Below are 20,250 nucleotides of genomic sequence, written 5' to 3'. Positions count from 1 at the left end.
TTCATCGAAGGATTTCAAAGTGCTTCAAAAAATTCTGCATTTTTGTTGTAGCTGTGTCTGTCCCAAGATATCATAGAGACAAGGTGCGTGAGGTAATATCTTTTATTGGACAAGCCTCTCTCTCTCACCAACAGAAGTTGATCCCAAAAAAGATATTGCCTCCTCTACCTTGTCTTTCAAAAAAATCTGGTATGTATGTATTATCCCTCTTTTATGTTGGGAAAACTGAAGCATAAAAAACTTAAGAGACTTCTGCTAGATCACAGAGTTAGACAGTGTAAGCTTTTTTTTTTAAATCTGGGATCTGATAGGAGACTAACTTCAAGCATATTTCATGATTTTTCATTGTTGTGATCTTCATCCTCCCATGTGCCCTTCACCACTGTTTATTGTCATCCCTTTCTCTATAAAGTCTAGTATCAATTGTAAACTGATCAGAGTAGGGCCCTTCGTAAAGTGCTCTGAGATCTGCTCGTGAAAAGTGCTCTATAAGAGCTATGTATCTTTATTATTTCATTTGTACCATGTACATCTCTCTGTTAGACAATGTTCTATCAGACTTCATGCCTTTGATAAAGCACTCCCAATGGGTAGAAAAAATGTAGCACAAGTAAAGCAAATGCAAACTTACACTCACCACTGGCAGAAAATTTGCCAGTTACTTGGCTCTGTGGGAAAGTTAGCTAGGGCTTGAGACAGCTGAAAACAATTTAGAAGAAATAAAATTAAGATCTGCAACAATTCAAAAGCCAGTGAAGATACAGTAATGATGCAATTAAGAAAAATAAGATTTTTTCCTTTGCATGTAAGCCTTTCATTTGAGGATTCTGATGTGATTTACAGGCATTAATTAAGATTTACAACCAGCTTCTGATGTAGGCAAGTATCTTTCCCAAGCAGGAATATCATTAGAGCTGAGAATGCAGTTCAATTTGCTAGATACAATACATAAAACCTTAAATAGTCTAATACATGGCTGTGTTGCAAATTTGCCTCTTACTGATGCCTTGTTGGTACAGCTGGGGTGCTGTCAGTGTTTAGCGCTGAACAACTCATGGGGACTTGCTAAAACATGTAAAAGCATCATGACTATGAAATTTACTCCTACTCATGGCCCATCAGAGCTCAGGTTAGGCAACCTAGGGGAATAATGCGGGGCATACCTTTGCAGGCAGATTTTTTCCTGTTTACTGGTGCTGCAGTCAGGAGAACTACAATGGCAGCTGAAGAGTGGAGGCAGTTGTCTCTACCCACTGATGACAGTGCATGTGTGTTTATTACTTTACATTTTTTACAGTGCCCATGTCCACAGCCCTGGAAAAGTAACTGGGTAGCAAGTCTAATGCATTACATAAAATCAGGTGCACTGTCAATGTGCTAATAAAATGGATGGCTTCAACTGCTTGGTCAATGCCATAGGTTAGGGGAGCCATTTTTCAGTACCCTAAATGATTGTCTCTAACTAGAGCACACAGTGAAGAGGCTAATATCAATTTAGAGCTAAGTTACCCAGAAGCTGATTCAAGAGGTAGCAATGGTTGAGGCACTAAATAATAGCAACCAAACTAGCACCTTGACACTAATCTTTCGAAAGGCTGATTTTTAAAGAGGAAGCTTGGAAGAGTGATGATGATGCCAGTCATAAGGACCCTACATTCAAAAGTAAGGACATTAAGATCCTTACACTCAGCCTGGAGGCTATTTAAGCAACCTTAATAGAGTCACATGAACAAGAGGTTACCACCCAGTCCTTCAGTAAATGAAATTCCTAGTGAAGCCAATGGAAATAAGCATAAACTATGACGTTTAAAAGGTAAGATGGAAATGGCACGGGGAGGTGGAATCTGAAGAGCAAAGAGCAAAGCACACGCAAATAAATATTATCTAAGTATAGCAGTAGCAGGAAGCCTGTGAGAGATCCGGCAAGTCTGTTGGACTAGTAAGGAGTAAAGGAAATAATTAAGGAGGATAGGGCAATTGTACTGAAACTACATTACCTCAGCTGTATCTGATGTAAACATTATTTTATAATCATATTGGGCTGCAGTCTGTGCCACTGAACTCAATAGGAGCATGCTGGGGCCCAAACAGCTGCTCAGTTACTTGTGAGAGGGACTAATCTGATCAATAGTCTAAAACAGGGGTGGGCAAACTTTTTGGCCCGAGGGCCATATCTGGGTTTGGAAATTGTATGGTGGGCCATGAATGCTCACGAAATTGGGGGTTGGGTGTGGGGGGGTGAGGGCTCTGCCTGGGGCTGAGCATAAGGGGTTGGGGGTGCAGGAGGGTGCTCTGGGCTGGGACTGAGAGGTTCGGAGGGAAGGAGGGGGATCGGGGCTAGAGCAGGGGGTTGGGGTGCAGGAGGGGAGCAGGGGAGCAGGCTCTGGGCAGTGCTTACCTCAAGCAGCTCCCAGAAGCAGCAGCATGTCCCCCCTCCAGCTTCTACACAGAGGCATGGCCAGGGTGCTCTGCGAGCTGCCCTGTTTGCAGGCGCCACCCCTGCAGCTCCCATGGGTCACGGTTCCCGGCCAATGGGAGCTGCAGGGGCAGCGTGCGGAGCCCCTTGGCTGCCCCTATGCGTAGGAGGCAGAGGAGGGTCATGCCACTGCTTCTGGGAGTGCAGAGCCGGGCAAGCCCTGGACCCCACTCCCCAGCTGGAGCCCGAGGCCTGGATTAAAGCATGTGGAGGGCCGGATGCGGCCCCGGGCCGTAATTTACCCACCCCGGTCCAAAAGGTAAAAGGAATTGTAAATAATAATGGACTAATCAATCAGCATCTAACAAGGACAAGCAGGGGAGCGTCAATAGCATCCTTGTTTTGGATTGGTGGGGATTGGTGAATGTGCTTTAGGTGTCTAGATTGTATGACAGGTAATAACGTCTAGATAGTATTTATTGACTTAGACCGGTACGTGGAAATGATACGGGATTGGTTTGCTAAAGCATTGAGACACTTCCCTGTGGAAGTATAGCCGCTTTCTTGTCATGTTTCATATCAATGTACCTTAGAAAGCGTCCTTCTTGCAGCTGTACAGCTGATGCCAAATTCAAGTCAGTTCGCTCCATACTTCACGGCTGGAGATTACTGGGAGGACGGAGCTGGAACGGAGCAGTGTAAACACGGAGCGCTTGGTACACTCGCGGAGCAACCTACTCCTTTGTCAGCACCTCTCTCTCCCCCCTCGGCCCTGCGCACCCGTAGCGCGCAGGCGGGCCCCAGCTCGGCTAAAACTTGCCCCGGCTGCCCCCACCCTGGAGCACTTCAACGAGCTGGACGTCGCCTCCCGGCGGCACCACTGAGGACCCAGTTTCCTGATGCGCGACATTTGCCTCGCGCGGCTTTTGTTAACGAATTGCTGCTATTCGTTTGTTAACTCTCAGCCTGGGGAGGGCGGGGGCTTAGCCGGCCTGCGGGCGAGGGGCCGCTGCAAGGCGACAACACTCCGCTAATTTCTAGCCCGTCCCTCCGCGGCTGGAGTGAGCCTTGCCTTGGCCCAGCCCCGCGGCCGGCCTGTGGGAGCTCCGCCAGCCGGGGCTTGCGCTCAAACGCCCTCCGGAGCCACGTTTGTGAGGGGACTGGGGACGGGCTGCCAGGCTGAGCGGCGGGCTCCCTCCCCGCCCGCTCTGCCAGCCAGGGGGCACAGCCAGCGGCCCTCCCGCCCAGGGGCTCCATGGCAGCCCCGTTCCCGCCTTCCCGGGGGGAAGGGAGGTGGCGCTTCAGTGGCGCCGCGGGGCTGCCCGGCGGGGCTCCAGGCGTGCTAATGAGGCGCGGCCAATGCGCTCCCGCCGGGGCGTGTCAGTCCCAGCCGCGGCCGGTATATAGCGCGCTGGGCCAGGCGCGCCAGCTTCGGCTTCCTGCACGCGCTGCGCTCCCGCGCCTGCCAGGTCACGCCAGGCGGGGGCGATCGGGTGAGAGACGGCGGGGCAGGCAGCAGGGGAGCGAGCCCGCTTGGCGCCCGGCTGGTCCCCAGCGTGGCTGGGCGTGACTCCCGCGGGAGACGGTCCCGGCCCCCGGCTGCAGCACCATGAACAGCTCCCTGGCTCCGCAGGTGCATTTCGCGGGGGGCTGTCAGCCCCACGACTCGCGGGAGTGGAAGGCGGTGATCCCCGCTTTGCTGGGCGTCATCTGCCTGGCGGGCTTGGCGGGGAACGCGTGTGTCATCGGCATCCTGCTCTACAGCGCCCGGCGAGGGAAACCCTCCCTGATCCACTCCCTGATCCTCAACCTCAGCCTGGCGGATCTGCTTCTCCTGCTCTTCGCGGCGCCCCTGCGGGCAGCCGCTTACTCCCGCAGCGCCTGGACCCTGGGCTGGTTCGTCTGCAAAACCTCCGACGGGTTCCTCCACACGTGCATGGCCGCCAAAAGCCTGACGACCGCCGTGGTGGCCAAGGCTTGCTTCATGTACGCCAGCAACCCGGCCAAGCAAGTGAGTATTGAGCCCGGCACGATCTGTGCGGTGCTGCTGGCCACGTGGCTGGTGGCCCTGGTGAGCTCCCTGCCGCTCTGGCTCTTCAGCACCCTTCGGGAGCTCGCGGCGGGCTCGCCCGCCTGCGTCGTAGCCGTGCCAGCCCCCGCCCGGGAGTTCATGGCTGCCTTTGTCAAGCTCTACCCCCTGCTCGTGTTCTGCGCGCCCCTGCTCTGCGCCTTCCTTTATTTCTGGCGCGCTTATGGCAGGTGCCAGCGCAGGGGGACCAAGACCCAGAACCTGAGGAACCAGATCAGATCCAGGCGCCTTACAATCATGCTGCTGAGCGTCACTGTCACCTTGGCCGTGATGTGGCTGCCGGAATGGATATCCTGGCTGTGGGTTTGGCACTTAAAGCCAGCAGGCCCTGCTCCCCCCGAAGGCTTCCTAGCTCTGACCCAAGCCCTTATGTTCACCATCTCTTCGGCCAACCCGCTCATCTTCCTGGTGATGTCTGAGGAATTCAGAGAGGGCTTTAAGGGCTTGTGGAAAAGGCTGACCCTGAAAAAGCCTCTCCCTGCCACAGACAACCAGGAAATCCCAGCTGCTAACTCTGAGATTCTCCCCGATTCGGTCCCTTCTCCAGAGCCAGAGATTGCTGAGCAAGAGAAAGAACTCCCAGCTGCCCCTCAGGGCTTAGAAAGCCTGGAAAAGAAGGAGATGCCCGTCTTTCCAGACGTAGAGCAATTCTGGCATGACCGAGAAGCAGCCCCCGATGCTCAAGACAATGACCCTATTCCTTGGGAGCACGAAGAGAAAGAGACAATATAGGCTGTGATCAATAAAGTGGTTGGAGATTAGAAAGCTAGGGAAGTTTTAACCAGAGGAAGGGTCTTGTCAGTATAGTTTTGTTACTTACTAGTGTGCTTAAGCGGATACTGAAGAAATGCAAAGTGTTACACTGATGAAATTCTTACCATTTCCTGTGCTCATTAAATGTTTTTCCTAATCTGTAACAATATTCATATTTGCAGTATTATTGTAGCCCTGTTGGTCTCAGGATATTGCAGACTTGAAGAGCTATGTGAACTGCAAAGCTTGTCTTTCACCAACAGAAAGTTGGTTCTGTAAAAGGTATCACCTCACCCACAATATTGTGTGTGTGCGTATATATATATATGTATATCAGGGCAATGCATTTATAGTTCAAATCCCTACTCTAAGATTTTGGTGAAGTGTCTTCTCTGAAATATTTATGATGTTTTGCACTTCAGTAGCCAAAATGGAGTTGTTGTTTTTTTAAAGGTGTTTGAGACACGCAGAATTCAGAGAGCAGAAATAAGGAGAACTGACACAAAACTCACAAAAAGTGGTTCTTCTTAACAAGCCAGGACAAACCGGTGAGCTAAATTTCAGCATCTGTCTAAACGTCAGAAAGCTAAAATAGTAGTATTTACAAAATATATACAGTGCAGATTATGTATCTTTTTGAATTTTCTGGTTTAAGTGCTGCAATGACTTCTGTGGAATTCAATATAGTTGCACAGAGTGACAATGCAGAATTTGACTGCTGAAGTTGAAATATTTTCAGAAATATTTTTTGAGACAACTTAAAACATGTACTGAGGTCTGAAAAAGTAGGTGAGGTTTGCCAACAGGCCAGAGTTGCCTTTCAGAACCAAAACAATAATCCCTTCTTTCTGAATGTGCATTATAGAGATGAAGGTATATTTAAGCATCTTGTTTTAAGCTAGACATGATTTCTCCCTCAATGAAAATGTTTCATGCCCATTTTGTAAAGCACTTATAAAGCATAACAGTTGTCAATGTCAGTTTGTTTTCAACTGTGAATAAATAAAAAGTGAAGTTGGTTTGCCTTACTTAGATCCAAAAATCATTATCTTCAGCCCCCTGAAATTCAAAGGAGACATTTCTTCTAGTTAAGTAGCAGTGAATGGACTGTTTTATAAAGCTATGCTGATATGGTCATTGAGATATTGTATTAATTTCTCTTGAATTTATGACTAGCATTGTATCTTAACAGGGTGATTGGTTCCTATGTGAACACTACAAAATGGAGAGTTGAGAGAATTTCTCACTAGGGCTAAATGCTGCCCTCAGTGAATTTAGCCATTGGTCCTACCTTGTGAATTACCCCAAGTATTCGGAAATAGGAGCTATTCTACTCATTGAAGCAGCCTCATACTTTCTCAGCACTAGACAATACCCATTATGTATCACAGACAAGAGCAAACCCTAACATGACTGTGTGGTTGTATAGCTTAAAGAGAAAGATAAGGAGTAACTTCACTAGACTCTATAAATACACATGGGGAACAAATATTTAATACGTTTTCAATCTAGTCGACAAAGGTATAACAATCCAATGGCTGGAAATTGAGCTAGACAAATTCAGATTAGAAATAAGGTGTAAAACTTTCAACTGTGAGAATAATCAAACATTGGTACAATTTAACCAAGGGTCATGGTGGATTTTTCCATCACTGACCATTTTTAAAATCGAGACTGGATGCTTCTCTACAAGATCTGATCTGGGAATTATTTTGGGGAGGTTCTGTGGTCTGTGCTATACAGGTCAGACTAGATAATCTTGTTTAGCCTTAGAATCTATGAATTATGAGACAGATGTGTTAATGTCAGGCAGAGTTTGAGCTCCACCCTTTTTTTTCCTGATTACCTTTCCAAACTGAGTTTCTGAGTCTCAAGACTGCAGCAATGGCTGGCAGTGTTTCATCTGTACATGGGTAAGAGGTCACAATTGTTCCAATCCACTAGTTATCCTAGCTGCATCCCTCCAGTTTAGACTACTTTACCACCACCACACTTGAAGTGCACTCAAATTTCAGCTAGTGCACAATCTGGTGGGCCTGCTTTCTTACCAGCTTCACACATGGAATATAAGACACCATTATACCTAAGCATGCATAGGCTCTCAGTTGGATTGAATGCAATTCAGGGTACTGATCGATAAAGCCTGTCATGATTTGGATACTTGGCATCTCAGGTTATATCTACACACAAAGAAAAATCCACAGCTGGCCCATGTCTGCTGATTCAGGCTTGGGCTGCAGGGCTATTTCGTTGCTGTGTAGAAATCTGTGCTTGGGCTGGAACCCGGGCTCTGGAAGCCTGGGGTTGGAATAGTCCAAGAGCCTGGTCTCCAGCCTGGGCCCAGATGTCTACACAGCAATGAAATAGCCCTGCAGCCCAAGTCAGCTGGCATGGACCAGCAATGGGTTTTTCTTTGCTGTGTAGACATATCCTGAGAGGCCACCTCATGCTTCATTTTGGCAGTTGAGATCTGACATTCACATATCACTAAATTCTACATCTGCATGAGATAGACTAGAAGCAGGTCATTCTTAGTCAGAGGGCCCTTTACAGGAACAGGCACTGTCCCTACCCAGTCCAATAGAGCTAGAGATGTCAATCATCAGGACATGATGCATTGCTCATTTAGTGAGTGTTAGAGGAGATGGGAAGGCCCAGATGGTTTTGTCCAGACATGCCGGTTTACACACCCAATACAGAGATTTTATTTTGTAAGTATAGTGGGGGGTGGGGTGCACTACTAGCCCTGTGCTTAAGGTTGTATCTTGATGTCAAATTTTACAAGATCTTACCTATAACCCACTATAGCTTGTGTCTCTCTCTTCAGGAGGAGCTGAGGAATGTGTCACTTCTTTATGCTTTTGATTTTTAGGTTTTATTGCTAGTGCATTTATAGAAAAACTGATTAAATGTTTGCGTCTTAAACACATTTTTACAGCGTTAATTTGGGCAACATTTTCTTAGATCTGTCTTGTGATCTAAATTCCAAGAACTCAAGAGAATCTAGATCATGTCAGCTTGTGTGTGAGAAAAGTGCTTAACATGGTAGGGCCTATTAGTACTACTGTAAAATACATGTTAATAAACAATATGGAAGAGGAGAATTTTTGCCTTTACCTAAACTTCATGGGTTATACAACTTTGTTAAAACTACAGAAAATAATTTCATATTCTAGTGAACAAGACCCTCCCATCTGGCAAGGAGTTAGCCACTTGATTTTTTTGGGACCTGGAGCACCAGCAGGCTCACATAACAGCAGTCCAACAAAAATTCATGACAAAATGATTTCTCTCATTCCAAAAATCTTTTTTGTGGAGAAAAGAAGATCCAAATGGGAGAGAGCTGTGTCCTATCAGAAAAATGGAAACTCTTCCCCCTCCCCCCCCCCACCACACAGATTATGTACCAAAGGAATTCTCACTCTTTCAACATCTCAAGTACAATGAACACTAAAGTGACTGAGGACTAAGCAAACATGCACAAATTTTGAGATTTTTGCTGTCTTGCAAATTTTGTATTGTATTTGCACTTGAATACGATGTTCTAGTATCAAAATTACATTTGTCTACATGATTTATCACTAACTCTCATTTTGTCTCTTTAGGCAAATGATCTGTTTCAGGATGGCTAATGTTAGTTTGGATTTTTTGTTGTTGTTAAGTTTAAATCTCAAAGATGTCTTCTTTATTAAGCATGTTCAATCCATATATAAAAAGGGTTGGTTTATTGTAGTTCAAATACATAAACTAAACAATCCCAACATTTCAAAATTAAACTTTAGAAACACAAGTTTAACATTCATAACAGGAGTATAGTTTACAAGAATTACCCAGAAGGGAAATCCACAGTCTAATCCAGAAATCAGTAAAGATCACTTTATGGTAAATAAAAATATGTTTATACAACCGTCCTGTTCTGGGAACCATTGTTATTTACTGTGTTTCCAATTTTGAGCAAAAAATTATCAGACAAATCTTCACTTGGACAAAAGAAACCTGATTTTGCCTGTACTTCAGAGTGCGGGGGGGAAGGTGGCACAGACAGGGGAGGAAATAAAGCAGACCCGTGAACAAATTCAGAACGGTGTTTAATTTGGTCTCTGTGGGCCTAATTCTTCACTCACATCACTGTCACTCTATAGACTTTAATAGACTTAATTCTGATTTACAAGGGTGAAAGCAAATAGAGAATCAGGCCATTTGTTTTCAGATTTAAGAGAATATTTTTTTACTGTAGCCTTCAGCACTCAATAGTTTAACTTGAGACAGTGTTTCATCTGTTAAAACAGCTGAACTTGGGTAACCATTAGGAGGAAGTTTGTGGTACTTGTGTAGTTTAGTTCAAACCACAAATATCAATCATCCTTAAGACTTGCATATGTAACACTGCTGAAAAGAATGCCTCCAAATATCACGGACATCCACACCTCATATACAGATAGTCCACTGTTCTGATATCTAAAATTACTAGACACAGCCTGCATGGTTGGGATTTTTGTCAGTCATGCCACACAAAGAAAAGCATAAATATCTTAAGTGTTCTCTTTGCACAGAGACCATTTTATGTTCACAAATGCTGCTGCTTCCTCTGCTCCTCAGATGGTTTTCAATATTCGTTCACGGTAATGTAGATGTAAAAACCGGACAGATGGCTCATGCAAGCTTTTGAATTAACAGACATCCCATTGTGAGAGTATTTCATAATTATTTTGTTGTTCGTCTTGTAGGCTCTGAAGCTGTGGGAGGTGGAGGGGGACCTCGGCGGTCCAGGTCATCTACATAGGATACTATGAGCTTGCGCCTCTCCTCTGGCACACAGTCAAGTACCAGATAACGCTTGTCATTCTGTAAAATCTTTTCTACATCTTTCAGGTGCTGGTCAGATTCTTGGATCAACTTTTTGGATCTGAAATGAAGTGTAACAGTTACCATCTGGGCAGCGGTCTGGGAGCCTGCATAAAATGCACTGGGAATCTTAGTCCAGTTATTGGTGGTAGATGTCCAAATTACAAAAACTACCCGCACCATTAGAACCTCTCTTGACAGTGTCAGCAGATAGGTCAAGCGCTGAAAGGGCATAGAGACTGAGCTATCCTCTCACCTATACAGATGCCCCATCAGGTCAGGGGTGAGGCACATTGGCAGGAATGCGTGTGTAAAAAATCTTGCACTGCCACTGCCTGTGCTGTATCTGTTCTGTGGATAAACAGAAGACTTCAGTCTTAATGGCCGCCAGAACCATTTATCAGCATTAAATGAACCACAAAAATGTAAAAATAAGAAAAAAATAATCACAATTGAAATTAAGCACTCAAGAAGAAGCAAACTATTAAAACATGGACGTTAAACTCCCAGTTGCAGCCCAGTTTGATTGATGCATCAATCTGGCTACCGCATCAAATTTCAGACTGCAATTCAGTCCACTGGGAACAGCAGCAACTGAAACAGAGCTCCAACACTTTACACACAGCACTGGCTGCAAAGGGAAACAAGCAACTTATTAGGATCTAAGAAACCTAGTCATCAGCCTTCTACCTCAAGCTCTTTTGCTTCTGGGATGGGAATCTACCTAGGACCGTAACATTCTGCAGTAGGCTCAAGACCAGACTGACTTCAACAGTTAACTTGTTTGTAAAGCTAATACCCAAAGCCCACTGAAGTCAATGGGAGATCTGTTTTTATTTTAATGGGGGTAGGGTTTCACCCTTCGTCTTTTCTCCAAACTTCCCCTAACATCACTGGAAGTTTCACTGGGTATTAAGCAAAGAAGTTTTTAGGCCTGAACCAAGGACCCTAATTAAACGGTAATTTGGCTTCACTACAGAATGAGCTGAATCGCTTGACAATGTATTCAAAATACCCAAAACAATGCTCTCAAGCAAAACAAAAATCCAAAAAGCCCCTGCTATAGAATAGTTGCCAACACTTGATAATAATCAGTGCAGAACCCAACATACAGTGATGGACCTCTCACTACTATGCAACTTCATAGGCAGCCTAGTAATCTACAATTTTTGCACTAAAGCTCCTCAGACACTGGCCTATAAATGTTAGATGGGAGGAGAAAGTGAAATTCCATTCATCAACACTCTTAAGGTACAGTAAAGAAAAGTCTTTGCTCTTCTAAAACACTATGACACACACCTGTACGTTATAAATTTGGTCTCTTTCAATAGCGTTCTGAAGTCAGCTTTGGCAGTAATGTATTTGTCTCTGATGTACTCTTCAAACTCCCTTTGTTTTTTCTGCATGAAGAAAAAGAAGAGTAATACCACAGAAAAGGTGACGGTAGATTATAAAGTACTTTATATTAACTTACAGTGTGTAAGAAATAATTTTATTGTAATTAGTTTAAAGATCACTACAGAAAAGTGTTTTTTAATTAAGATTTTAAAAAAAGCAAATATCTGATTAACACAGTGATATAGTTATATTCACATGAAAGGGAATCCATTTCGACAAGCATTCACTCTCTCTTGCTTTGGATATTGTGGGAAGGCTAGCAGCAATGAAGCAAGACTATTTCTTACCCTGTCACTGGAAGAGAACTTAATGCATCTGGGATCTTCTTTAATGATTTTTTTCACTTCTTTCCATGTTGATGTTAAAGTAATCTTTCAAAAGAGGCAAAAACAGTTCAATATTGCAAATTATATTTAGAGTCTAAGCATGCAAGTACATATCATCACTTTCCTGAGAGCCCTGAAATCCTCATGCATAAGGGGGAAAACTAAGGACATAGTAACAATTTTTAAATGTTTCATTTTGTTGACTTCTCTTATCCCTTTAGTATTACTTTCATATTGTTTTGTGGCATATATTTTCCTTTTTGAACTCTTGTTTTCTGTAAACTGGTGGATTTTAAGAGAAAAGTCCTCACAAAATTATGAAAGTTTCTTGTAGTTTAAATTCTAACAGTTCTTCCTAATGCATATTTGGATAATTTCAACAGCATGTTTGTATGCGTAAAAACAGCTATGTATAGAAGCCCCAGCTCAAAGTCAGATATTCATCATTTTAATTTATTTTAGTGTGCCATATAAAAAGTGATTAGAATATTAGATACTCCTCTAACCAATATTTAATAAGACTGCCTCCTAAGACTTCAAGAAAGTTATGATGAAGCCAGAACGAGATAAAAGGGAGGCAGGAAGTCACAAAGTAACAAATTAAGAAAGGAGAGAGAGGTTTAAATAGCATTGGTATACGAGTGAAAGTTAAAAATGAATTTTGCAGTTAAGATAAGAGAGACAAAGTGAAGGACAGAATCCTGGAGGCTTGTCCACCGTGATTCATTAAAACAAGTTATTGAATAGGTAGGAGCAAAGACAGAAGATTAAAATGCCCAAGACACCAAGGGACTGTGTCATAATAGAAGGTATCAAATAATGCAACACTGAAGAGATGTGGAAAAGCCAAAGGAAAATTAATGACAATTACTGATTACAAAGACCAACACCAGGTTCAAGAGCGTGAAAAGACTGAATGTGAAAATGGACCACAACATTCAAGGTGGTTACTGTGGTATAACTGGTTAGGTGAGAAAAAGATTGTTCTTTCCAGCATTCCCTTTCTTAGGGAAGTGAGGAAAGTTGGTGTGCGAGAAAAAGCCTGGGGAAGAATTATTATTGAGAACTTTAACTACAGAAGGTAAAACTAGGGGATGCAAGTCAGAGTCATTGAGTTTAAGGCCACAAAGGACCACTACATCATCTGGTCTGACCTCCAATACATTGTGACTGACTGTGCACAAGGACCCCGCAATAGCAGAGAAATAATTAAATATTATCCAGATAATCCTGGCAAGGATCCCAAATCCACACGCTGCAGAAGAAAGCAAAACCCCCTCAAGGTCACCGCTAGTGTGACCTGGGGGGAAATTCCTTCCCAACCCCACACATGACAATCAGTTAGACTTCCAGAACTCACGGCAGTTACTAGATCGCAGGCCCTGGTTCTCATGGGAGACTTCAATCACCCTGATATCTGCTGGGAGAGCAATACAGCGGTGCACGGACAATCCAAGAAGTTTTTGGAAAGGGTAGGGGGCAATTTCCTGGTGCAAGTGCTGGAGGAACCAACTAGGGGCAGAGCTCTTCTTGACCTGCTGCTCCCAAACTGGGAAGAATTAGTAGGGGAAGCTAAAGTGGATGGGAACTTGGGAGACAGTGACCATGAGATGGTTGAGTTCAGGATCCTGACACAGGGAAGAAAGGAGAGCAGCAGAATATGGACCCTGGACTTCAGAAAAGCAGACTTTGACTCCCTCAGGGAACTGATGGGCAGGATCCCCTGGGAGAATAACATGACGGGGAAAGGAGTCCAGGAGAGCTGGCTGTATTTTAAAGAATCTTTATTGAGGTTACAGGGACAAACCATCCCGATGTGTAGAAAGAATAGTAAATATGGCAGGCGACCAGTTTGGCTTAACAGTGAAATCCTTGCTGATCTTGAACACAAAAAAGAAGCTTACAAGAAGTGGAAGATTGGACAAATGACCAGGGAAGAGTATAAAAATATTGCTCGGGGATGCAGGAGTGAAATCAGGAAGGCCAAATCATACCTGGAGTTGTAGCTAGCAAGATATGTTAAGAGTAACAAGAAGGGTTTCTTCGGGTATGTTAGCAACAAGAAGAAAGTCAAACGAAAGTGTGGGCCCCTTACTGAATGAGGGAGGCAACCTAGCGACAGAGGATGTGGAAAAAGCTAATGTACTCAATGCTTTTTTTGCTTCTGTCTTCACGAACAAGGTCAGCTCCCAGACTGCTGCACTGGGCAGCACAGCATGGGGAGGAGGTGACCAGCCCTCTGTGGAGAAAGAAGTGGTTCAGGACTATTTAGAAAAGCTGGACGAGCACAAGTCCATGGAGCCGGATGCGCTGCATCAGAGAGTGCTAAAGGAGTTGGCGGATGTGATTGCAGAGCCATTGGCCATTATCTTTGAAAACTCATGGCGATCTGGGGAAGTCCCGGACGACTAGAAAAAGGCTAATATAGTGCCCATCTTTAAAAAAGGGAAGGAGGAGGATCCTGGGAACTAGAGGCCAGTCAGCCTCACCTCAGTCCATGGAAAAATCATGGAGCAGGTCCTCAAAAAATCAATTCTGAAGCACTTAGAGGAGAGGAAAGTGATCACGAACAGTCAGCATGGATTCACCAAGGGCAAGTCATGCCTGACTAATCTAATTGCCTTCTATGACGAGATACCTGGCTCTGTGGATGAGGGGAAAGCGGTGGATGTGTTGTTCCTTGACTTTAGCAAAGCTTTTGACACGGTCTCCCACAATATTCTTGCCAGCAAGTTAAAGAAGTATGGGCTGGATGAATGGACTATAAGGTGGATAGAAAGTTGGCTAGATTGTCGGGCTCAATGGGTAGTGATCAATAGCTCCATGTCTAGTTGGCAGCCGGTATGAAGTGGAGTGCCCCAAGGGTCGGTCCTCGGGCTGGTTTTGTTCAATATCTTCATAAATGATCTGGAGGATGGTGTGGACTGTACCCTCAGCAAGTTTGCAGATGACACTAAACTGGGAGGAGAGGTAGATATGCTGGAGGGTAGGGATAGGATACAGAGGGCCCTAGACAAATTAGAGGATTCGGCCAAAAGAAATCTGATGAGGTTCAACAAGGACAAGTGCAGAGTCCTGCACTTAGGACGGAAGAACCCCATGTACCACTACAGACTAGGGACCGAATGGCTCGGCAGCAGTTCTGCAGAAAAGGACCTGGGGTTACAGTGGACGAGAAGCTGGATATGAGTCAACAGTGTGCCGTTGTTGCCAAGAAGGCCAATGGCATTTTGGGATGTATATGTAGGGGCATTGCCAGCAGATCGAGGGACGTGATTGTTCCCCTCTATTCAACATTGGTGAGGTCTCATCTGGAGTACTGTGTCCAGTTTTGGGCCCCACACTACAAGAAGGATATGGAAAAATTGGAAAACGTCCAGCGGAGAGCAACAAAAATGATTAGGGGACTGGAACACATGACTTATGAGGAGAGGCTGAGGGAACTGGGATTGTTTAGTCTGCGGAAGAGAAGAATGAGGGGGGATTTGATAGCTGCTTTCAACTACCTGAAAGGGGGTTCCAAAGAGGATGGATCTAGACTGTTCTCGGTGGTAGCTGATGACAGAACGAGGAGTAATGGTCTCAAGTTGTAGTGGGGGAGGTTTAGGTTGGATATTAGGAAAAAAATTTTCACTAGGAGGGTGGTGAAGCACTGGAATGCGTTACCTAGGGAGGTGGTGGACTCTCCTTCTTTAGATATTTTTAAGGTCAGGCTTGACAAAGCCCTGGCTGGGATGATTTAGTTGGGGATTGGTCCTGCTTTGTGCAAGGGGTTGAACTAGATGACCTCCTGAGGTCCCTTCCAACCCTGATATTCTATGATTCAGAGGTGGGCAAACTACGGCCCGCAGGCCACGTCCGGCCCCCGGGACTGTCCTGCCTAGCTCCTGAGCTCCCGGCCAGGGAGGCAAGCCCCCGACACCTCCCCTGCAGCCACACCGCCATGCCGGCAGCACAGCTTGCACCCGCCTACCTCCCAGGCTTTCCAATAAGCCTGTCCTGCTGCTCTGAGCAGCATGGTAAGGGGGCAGGGGGAGGGGAAGGATTGAATATGGGACAGGAGGTCCTGGGGGGCAGTCAGGGGACAGGGGGCGAAGGTTCGGGGAGGGGGGCGGTCAGGAGACAGGGAGCAGGGGGTGGGGGGCTGGATAGCAGGTGGGCAGTTAGAGGCGGGGGGGCCCCAGGAGGGGGCAGTCAGGGGACAAGGAGCAGGGGGCGTTGGATGGGTCGGGGGTTCTGAGGTGGGCAGTCAGGGAGTGGGAAGTGGGAGGGGGTGGAGGCCAGGCTGTTTGCGGAGGCACCGCCTTCCCTATCCGGCCCTCCATACCGTTTCGCAACCCCGATGTGGCCCTCAGGCCAAAAAGTTTACCCACCCCTGAGTTAGACCCTGAGTACGTGAACAAGAACCAGCCAGCCAAGCACCTGAGAGACAATGTTTGGTGCCATCTCAGAGCTCTGGCCCGCCCTGTCCAATATTCCATCTTCAGTCGTGATCATCCCTGATGCTTCAGAGGAAGGAGATTAAAAACCCCTCCCAGAATACACTGGGGGACAAAAAAATCCCTTCCAGACCCTTGCCAGTGGCCAGCTGAAACCCTGAAACAAGAGCTTTGGGAACATACCAATGTACCATCACAACCAACCCTGTTATACAATTGCCCTCATAAATTTGTCGAGCTCTCTCTCAAAACTAATTAAGTAGTTTGTCCCTACCACTCCTATTGGGAAGCTGTTCCAGAACCTCACCCTTTGGATTGTCAGAAACCTTTTAATTTCCAGCCTGAATTTGTTCACGGCCACTTTATATCCATTTGTTCCTGTGTCAACACTGTCCTTTAGCTGAAACAGCTCTTCATTCTCCTTGGTATTTATCCCCCTAATGTATTTACAGAGAACAATCATATCCACCCTCAGCCTTCTTTTTGTAAGGCTAAATAAGCCAAGCTCTGCCAATTTCCTAAAATAGGCCCTCCATTCCCCTGATCATCCTAGTAGCTCTTCTCTGCACCTGTTCTAGTTTAAATTAATCTTTCTTGAACATGGGTGACCAAATAAGGTCTGACCAGTGCCTTGTATAATAGCATTAATACTTCACTATCTTCACTTTTCTTCCACCTCGTAAGTGGTCATTTCCATTTCTAGACACTCATTTTCATCAACTGTACTGCCTTCAGGCACAAGTCTCTTACCGCTGAAGTTTCATCCAGAAGTTGCCTAAAATGCTCCCTCTTCTTTTTGGTAAGTGCTTCAATGTGTTCATTAAAAAGCTTCTCTTTCTCTTCTCTTTCTAGCAGGGAGCCAGATTCCCACCGATGATCTTTTCGGAGCGTCCTCCTAGTATCGGACCATGACACATCTGAAGATCTCACCTGACACAAAAATTTACATTTTATAAAAACTACTTCTCTTTTACAAAAACGTTCTTTCTCTGTTTCATTATCAGACAATTCTTCAAACACTTAGCTTATACTTCATCATCAACTTTTACCTGAATTAAAACTGCATTTGGTAAGGGGGGTAAGAGACAATGACAGCTTTCATGCAGTTAACCACTGTCAAATGCCAACCTCATGCTGCAGAGAGTCTCACTGTGCACCAGTTCAGATGGAGATAGATACACCCTACTTGGACTGCTCTGCCATTCTCTATAGAAAAATCAGGATCCTCCCCTATGAATAATATACTGTATTAACCGAGAAGAGCAGCCTCTGAAATACATCATAATCAATTCCTAGTGGCTACTGGGTACTTTACTTAGTCCAAGGTTTACTCTCTGGAACCAGAAACAACCTCCAAGGAGCTCCTGCTAAATCTATATTACCTGCATTATGTCCTTAGCAAAGAAACTGGGTCAACAGAAACTGGATTTATATACTGCACCTTCCCCCCGAAAAGACAACAGGACTGGAATCTGTGTTCAACCACCACCCACCTTTCAGGTATGCCACATCTTAGATCAGCAGGCAAGAGGTTCCCCTTTCATACCACGAGATTCTCATCTCACCAAGTCTGCCCTCTTAGGAAGTGGTATTTCAAGGGTTGGATCAGCTAGTGCAATAAAGTACTCTCTAACTGAGAAGTGGAAAGAGCTGGGTCAGATGCTATGCTGGGTACATGAGTAGGGCAGACAAAACGAGGTGAGGAAAATGCTCTGGAATCAATAAATCTTCATTTCCAACGTGTGCATTAGAGTTTCTAGTACAAAGTATTTACAATTTTAATTGCCTTTTTTGGTAATATTGTAATAATACACTTGTTGGATGAAACCTCAGACACCAACTGTGAGGCTGAAGCAAGCATATTTTTCCCAGCAAGACAAAAATCCTGAAAAAATAAATGCATCATGGAAACAGAAGCTTAATCACTACCAGTGCTAATGTGCTGCTGTGTAGTCAGGGAACTTATTTCTATATTAGTGTAACAAGTAGATGAACTGTTCTGGCAAAGATAAAGTCCTACAGTAATCAAATCAGAGACAGAACTGTGCAAGCCTCACCATATCAGATAGAAGCGCTTTGAAATTCTGGATAGCCTCTTCTCGTTTGTGTTGTTCACGTTCTCTATCGATTTCCTTGGTCTGCTCAGAACGAGCTTTCTGAACCTCCCTTTCTCGTTCACGCAAACTTGCCTCAATGCGAGCCTGCCTTTCCAATTCCTTTTCCTTTTCAGAGTCTAAATTCTGAATCAGAAGCAAAAGCATATTTCCCCATTAACAACATATAAAGAGGCAGCATCTTAATGGAAACAGTTAATGGAAACAAGAGGATGAGTATCATTAAACAAACTGTCATTTATGAAATAGGTAAAATGAAATATACCACTTCTGAACTACCTAGGTTTGTCTCCACTTAGGGCATTTTTGCAAGAATTCCTTCTGTTGCTAACACTGGCTTACAGGCAATGTTAGCAATGTTGAGAGCCACAGTGTAGACAGGGTGCTGGCTGGCAACACTAAAAGCTAATCTTGCTAAAGATTTTATTTTGTGAACTTAAAGTGCAGGAAAAGCTCAACAGCGGTGTTAAAAATCCTGTGCTTTAAAATGTCAAAGACCATTCAACCATTTGTATGTGGCTATTGTAACATCCTTAAAGAGACATGCCTCAACCCATCCCACGGAGGAGAAATCAAACCTCAAAATGATTGTCTGAATGATGAGGCTATTCAGTTCAAGTACAACAGATAAATCTTGTGTCCATCCCACCTCTTTGGGACAGATGTTCCCCTCCTCTGCTCATGCACATGAAAGCAAAGGAGTGAGCTGAACTGCATGCTGCTTTTGAGTCCCCCAAAATCTCATCTTGCAAAAATAAATATTCAAAACTAATACAACTGAAAGAAGGAGAGGGGAAAGTGATGTTGTCTGATGGACCGTGCACTAGACTGCTCTGTGACCTTGGACAAGTCACTTCACCTTTTTGCTCTCTATGTAAAATGGAGATAATCCTTTCTTTATAAAGTGCATTGAGATCTATGAATTAAAATCTCTATATAATAAATAAGTGCTATTAAGTGACCATTGCCAGTTTGGATCTTCACTGGATGGGAGTTGGGGAAGGAAACAGGTCAGAGAGCAGCCACTCTATAAAGCATGCTCCCCGATGTAGCGACAAGCTCAACTGCAAATTGCTGTGGAAATTAATGCTAGTTAAACTATTTTTAACTTCTCATTCATGGCATTAGCTCCTTGAAGAGGCAGGTAGGAACATGAAACAGAAGTGGAAGAACTAATGGAGGCACTGCATATGAGTCAACTGGAGTTCACTTGAAAGGAAACCACATGAAAGAAGGAAACCTCTGCTAGTCTGGTTGGGAATACGTGGCTATGAAAAGGAGCTATTGCAGGCTCTACCCCTCTCTCTGCCTGACAAATTCTCTCAAGTACCTTTTCCACTCCCCAGGTTTGTGCACACGGGCAGAATTAGCATGGACAGCGCTCATGCACTGTAAACCTGTGTCAAGGGATGATCTGGGAGATTGTGATTAACAGCTAAAGTATATGACTAAGTATCTAGCTATTCCTGCAACTAATAGGAACTAGGAAATGTCTGGCTGCATTCCATGTGTATCACTACAAAAGTGATAGCATTACAAATCTCTGAAAGTGCTTAAAATATATGAACAACAGTGTAGACAACAGTGAAAGTATTACCCAGCACTTAACTATGACACACATACCTTAGCTATTTTTTCAATGTACTGTTTAAAAAGGTCTTCCCTCTGTGAAGAGCTATCCACTGCTTTGTAACGGGGGTCAGTCTCTACTTTGTCCTTCACTTTGCTCCAGCGAGACTGACTGTCTAAGTGGTGATTAGACAGTAGTTCAAAGAAGTCCATTTTAATCTATTTTTACGTAGAAGATATAGGAAGAAAAACAATTCATGAATAACAGGATTCCTGAATGTTTGGAAAAACAGAAAAAGAG

At 44.6% G+C, this 20,250-nt stretch overlaps 2 protein-coding genes across 6 annotated transcripts in view; one reads left to right on the top strand and one right to left on the bottom strand.

Annotated features, from left to right (window-relative positions):
• The first annotated feature begins 3,772 nt into the window (after window positions 1-3,772).
• Window positions 3,773-9,164, top strand: GPR151 (G protein-coupled receptor 151). The gene has a single exon (XM_074960542.1). It carries the CDS (start codon window positions 4,026-4,028, stop codon window positions 5,235-5,237), a length of 1,212 nt encoding a protein of 403 aa, XP_074816643.1. The 5' UTR covers window positions 3,773-4,025; the 3' UTR covers window positions 5,238-9,164.
• The window catches only part of TCERG1 (transcription elongation regulator 1), a 53,406-nt gene continuing 42,155 nt past the window's right edge, over window positions 9,000-20,250 (bottom strand). The window contains exons 15-21 of one of the 5 annotated variants that reach the window (XM_074960525.1): window positions 20,004-20,168; window positions 18,324-18,506; window positions 17,017-17,196; window positions 11,789-11,872; window positions 11,403-11,503; window positions 10,360-10,454; window positions 10,117-10,164 (exon numbers count right to left, since the gene is read on the bottom strand). In XM_074960525.1, the coding sequence (XP_074816626.1) occupies window positions 10,376-10,454; window positions 11,403-11,503; window positions 11,789-11,872; window positions 17,017-17,196; window positions 18,324-18,506; window positions 20,004-20,168 (792 nt within the window). In that variant the 3' untranslated portion in view covers window positions 10,117-10,164; window positions 10,360-10,375. Of the gene's footprint in view, window positions 10,165-10,359; window positions 10,455-11,402; window positions 11,504-11,788; window positions 11,873-17,016; window positions 17,197-18,323; window positions 18,507-20,003; window positions 20,169-20,250 lie in introns of all 5 variants that reach the window. The other 4 variants (XM_074960529.1, XM_074960526.1, XM_074960527.1 and 1 more) reach the window with 4 other exon arrangements.

Source organism: Natator depressus, chromosome 8, assembly GCF_965152275.1.
Source record: "Natator depressus isolate rNatDep1 chromosome 8, rNatDep2.hap1, whole genome shotgun sequence".
NCBI lineage: Eukaryota > Metazoa > Chordata > Testudines > Cheloniidae > Natator > Natator depressus.
The sequence above is the reverse complement of the archived record's forward strand: the minus strand, read 5'-3'. Positions and strand labels throughout refer to the sequence as shown.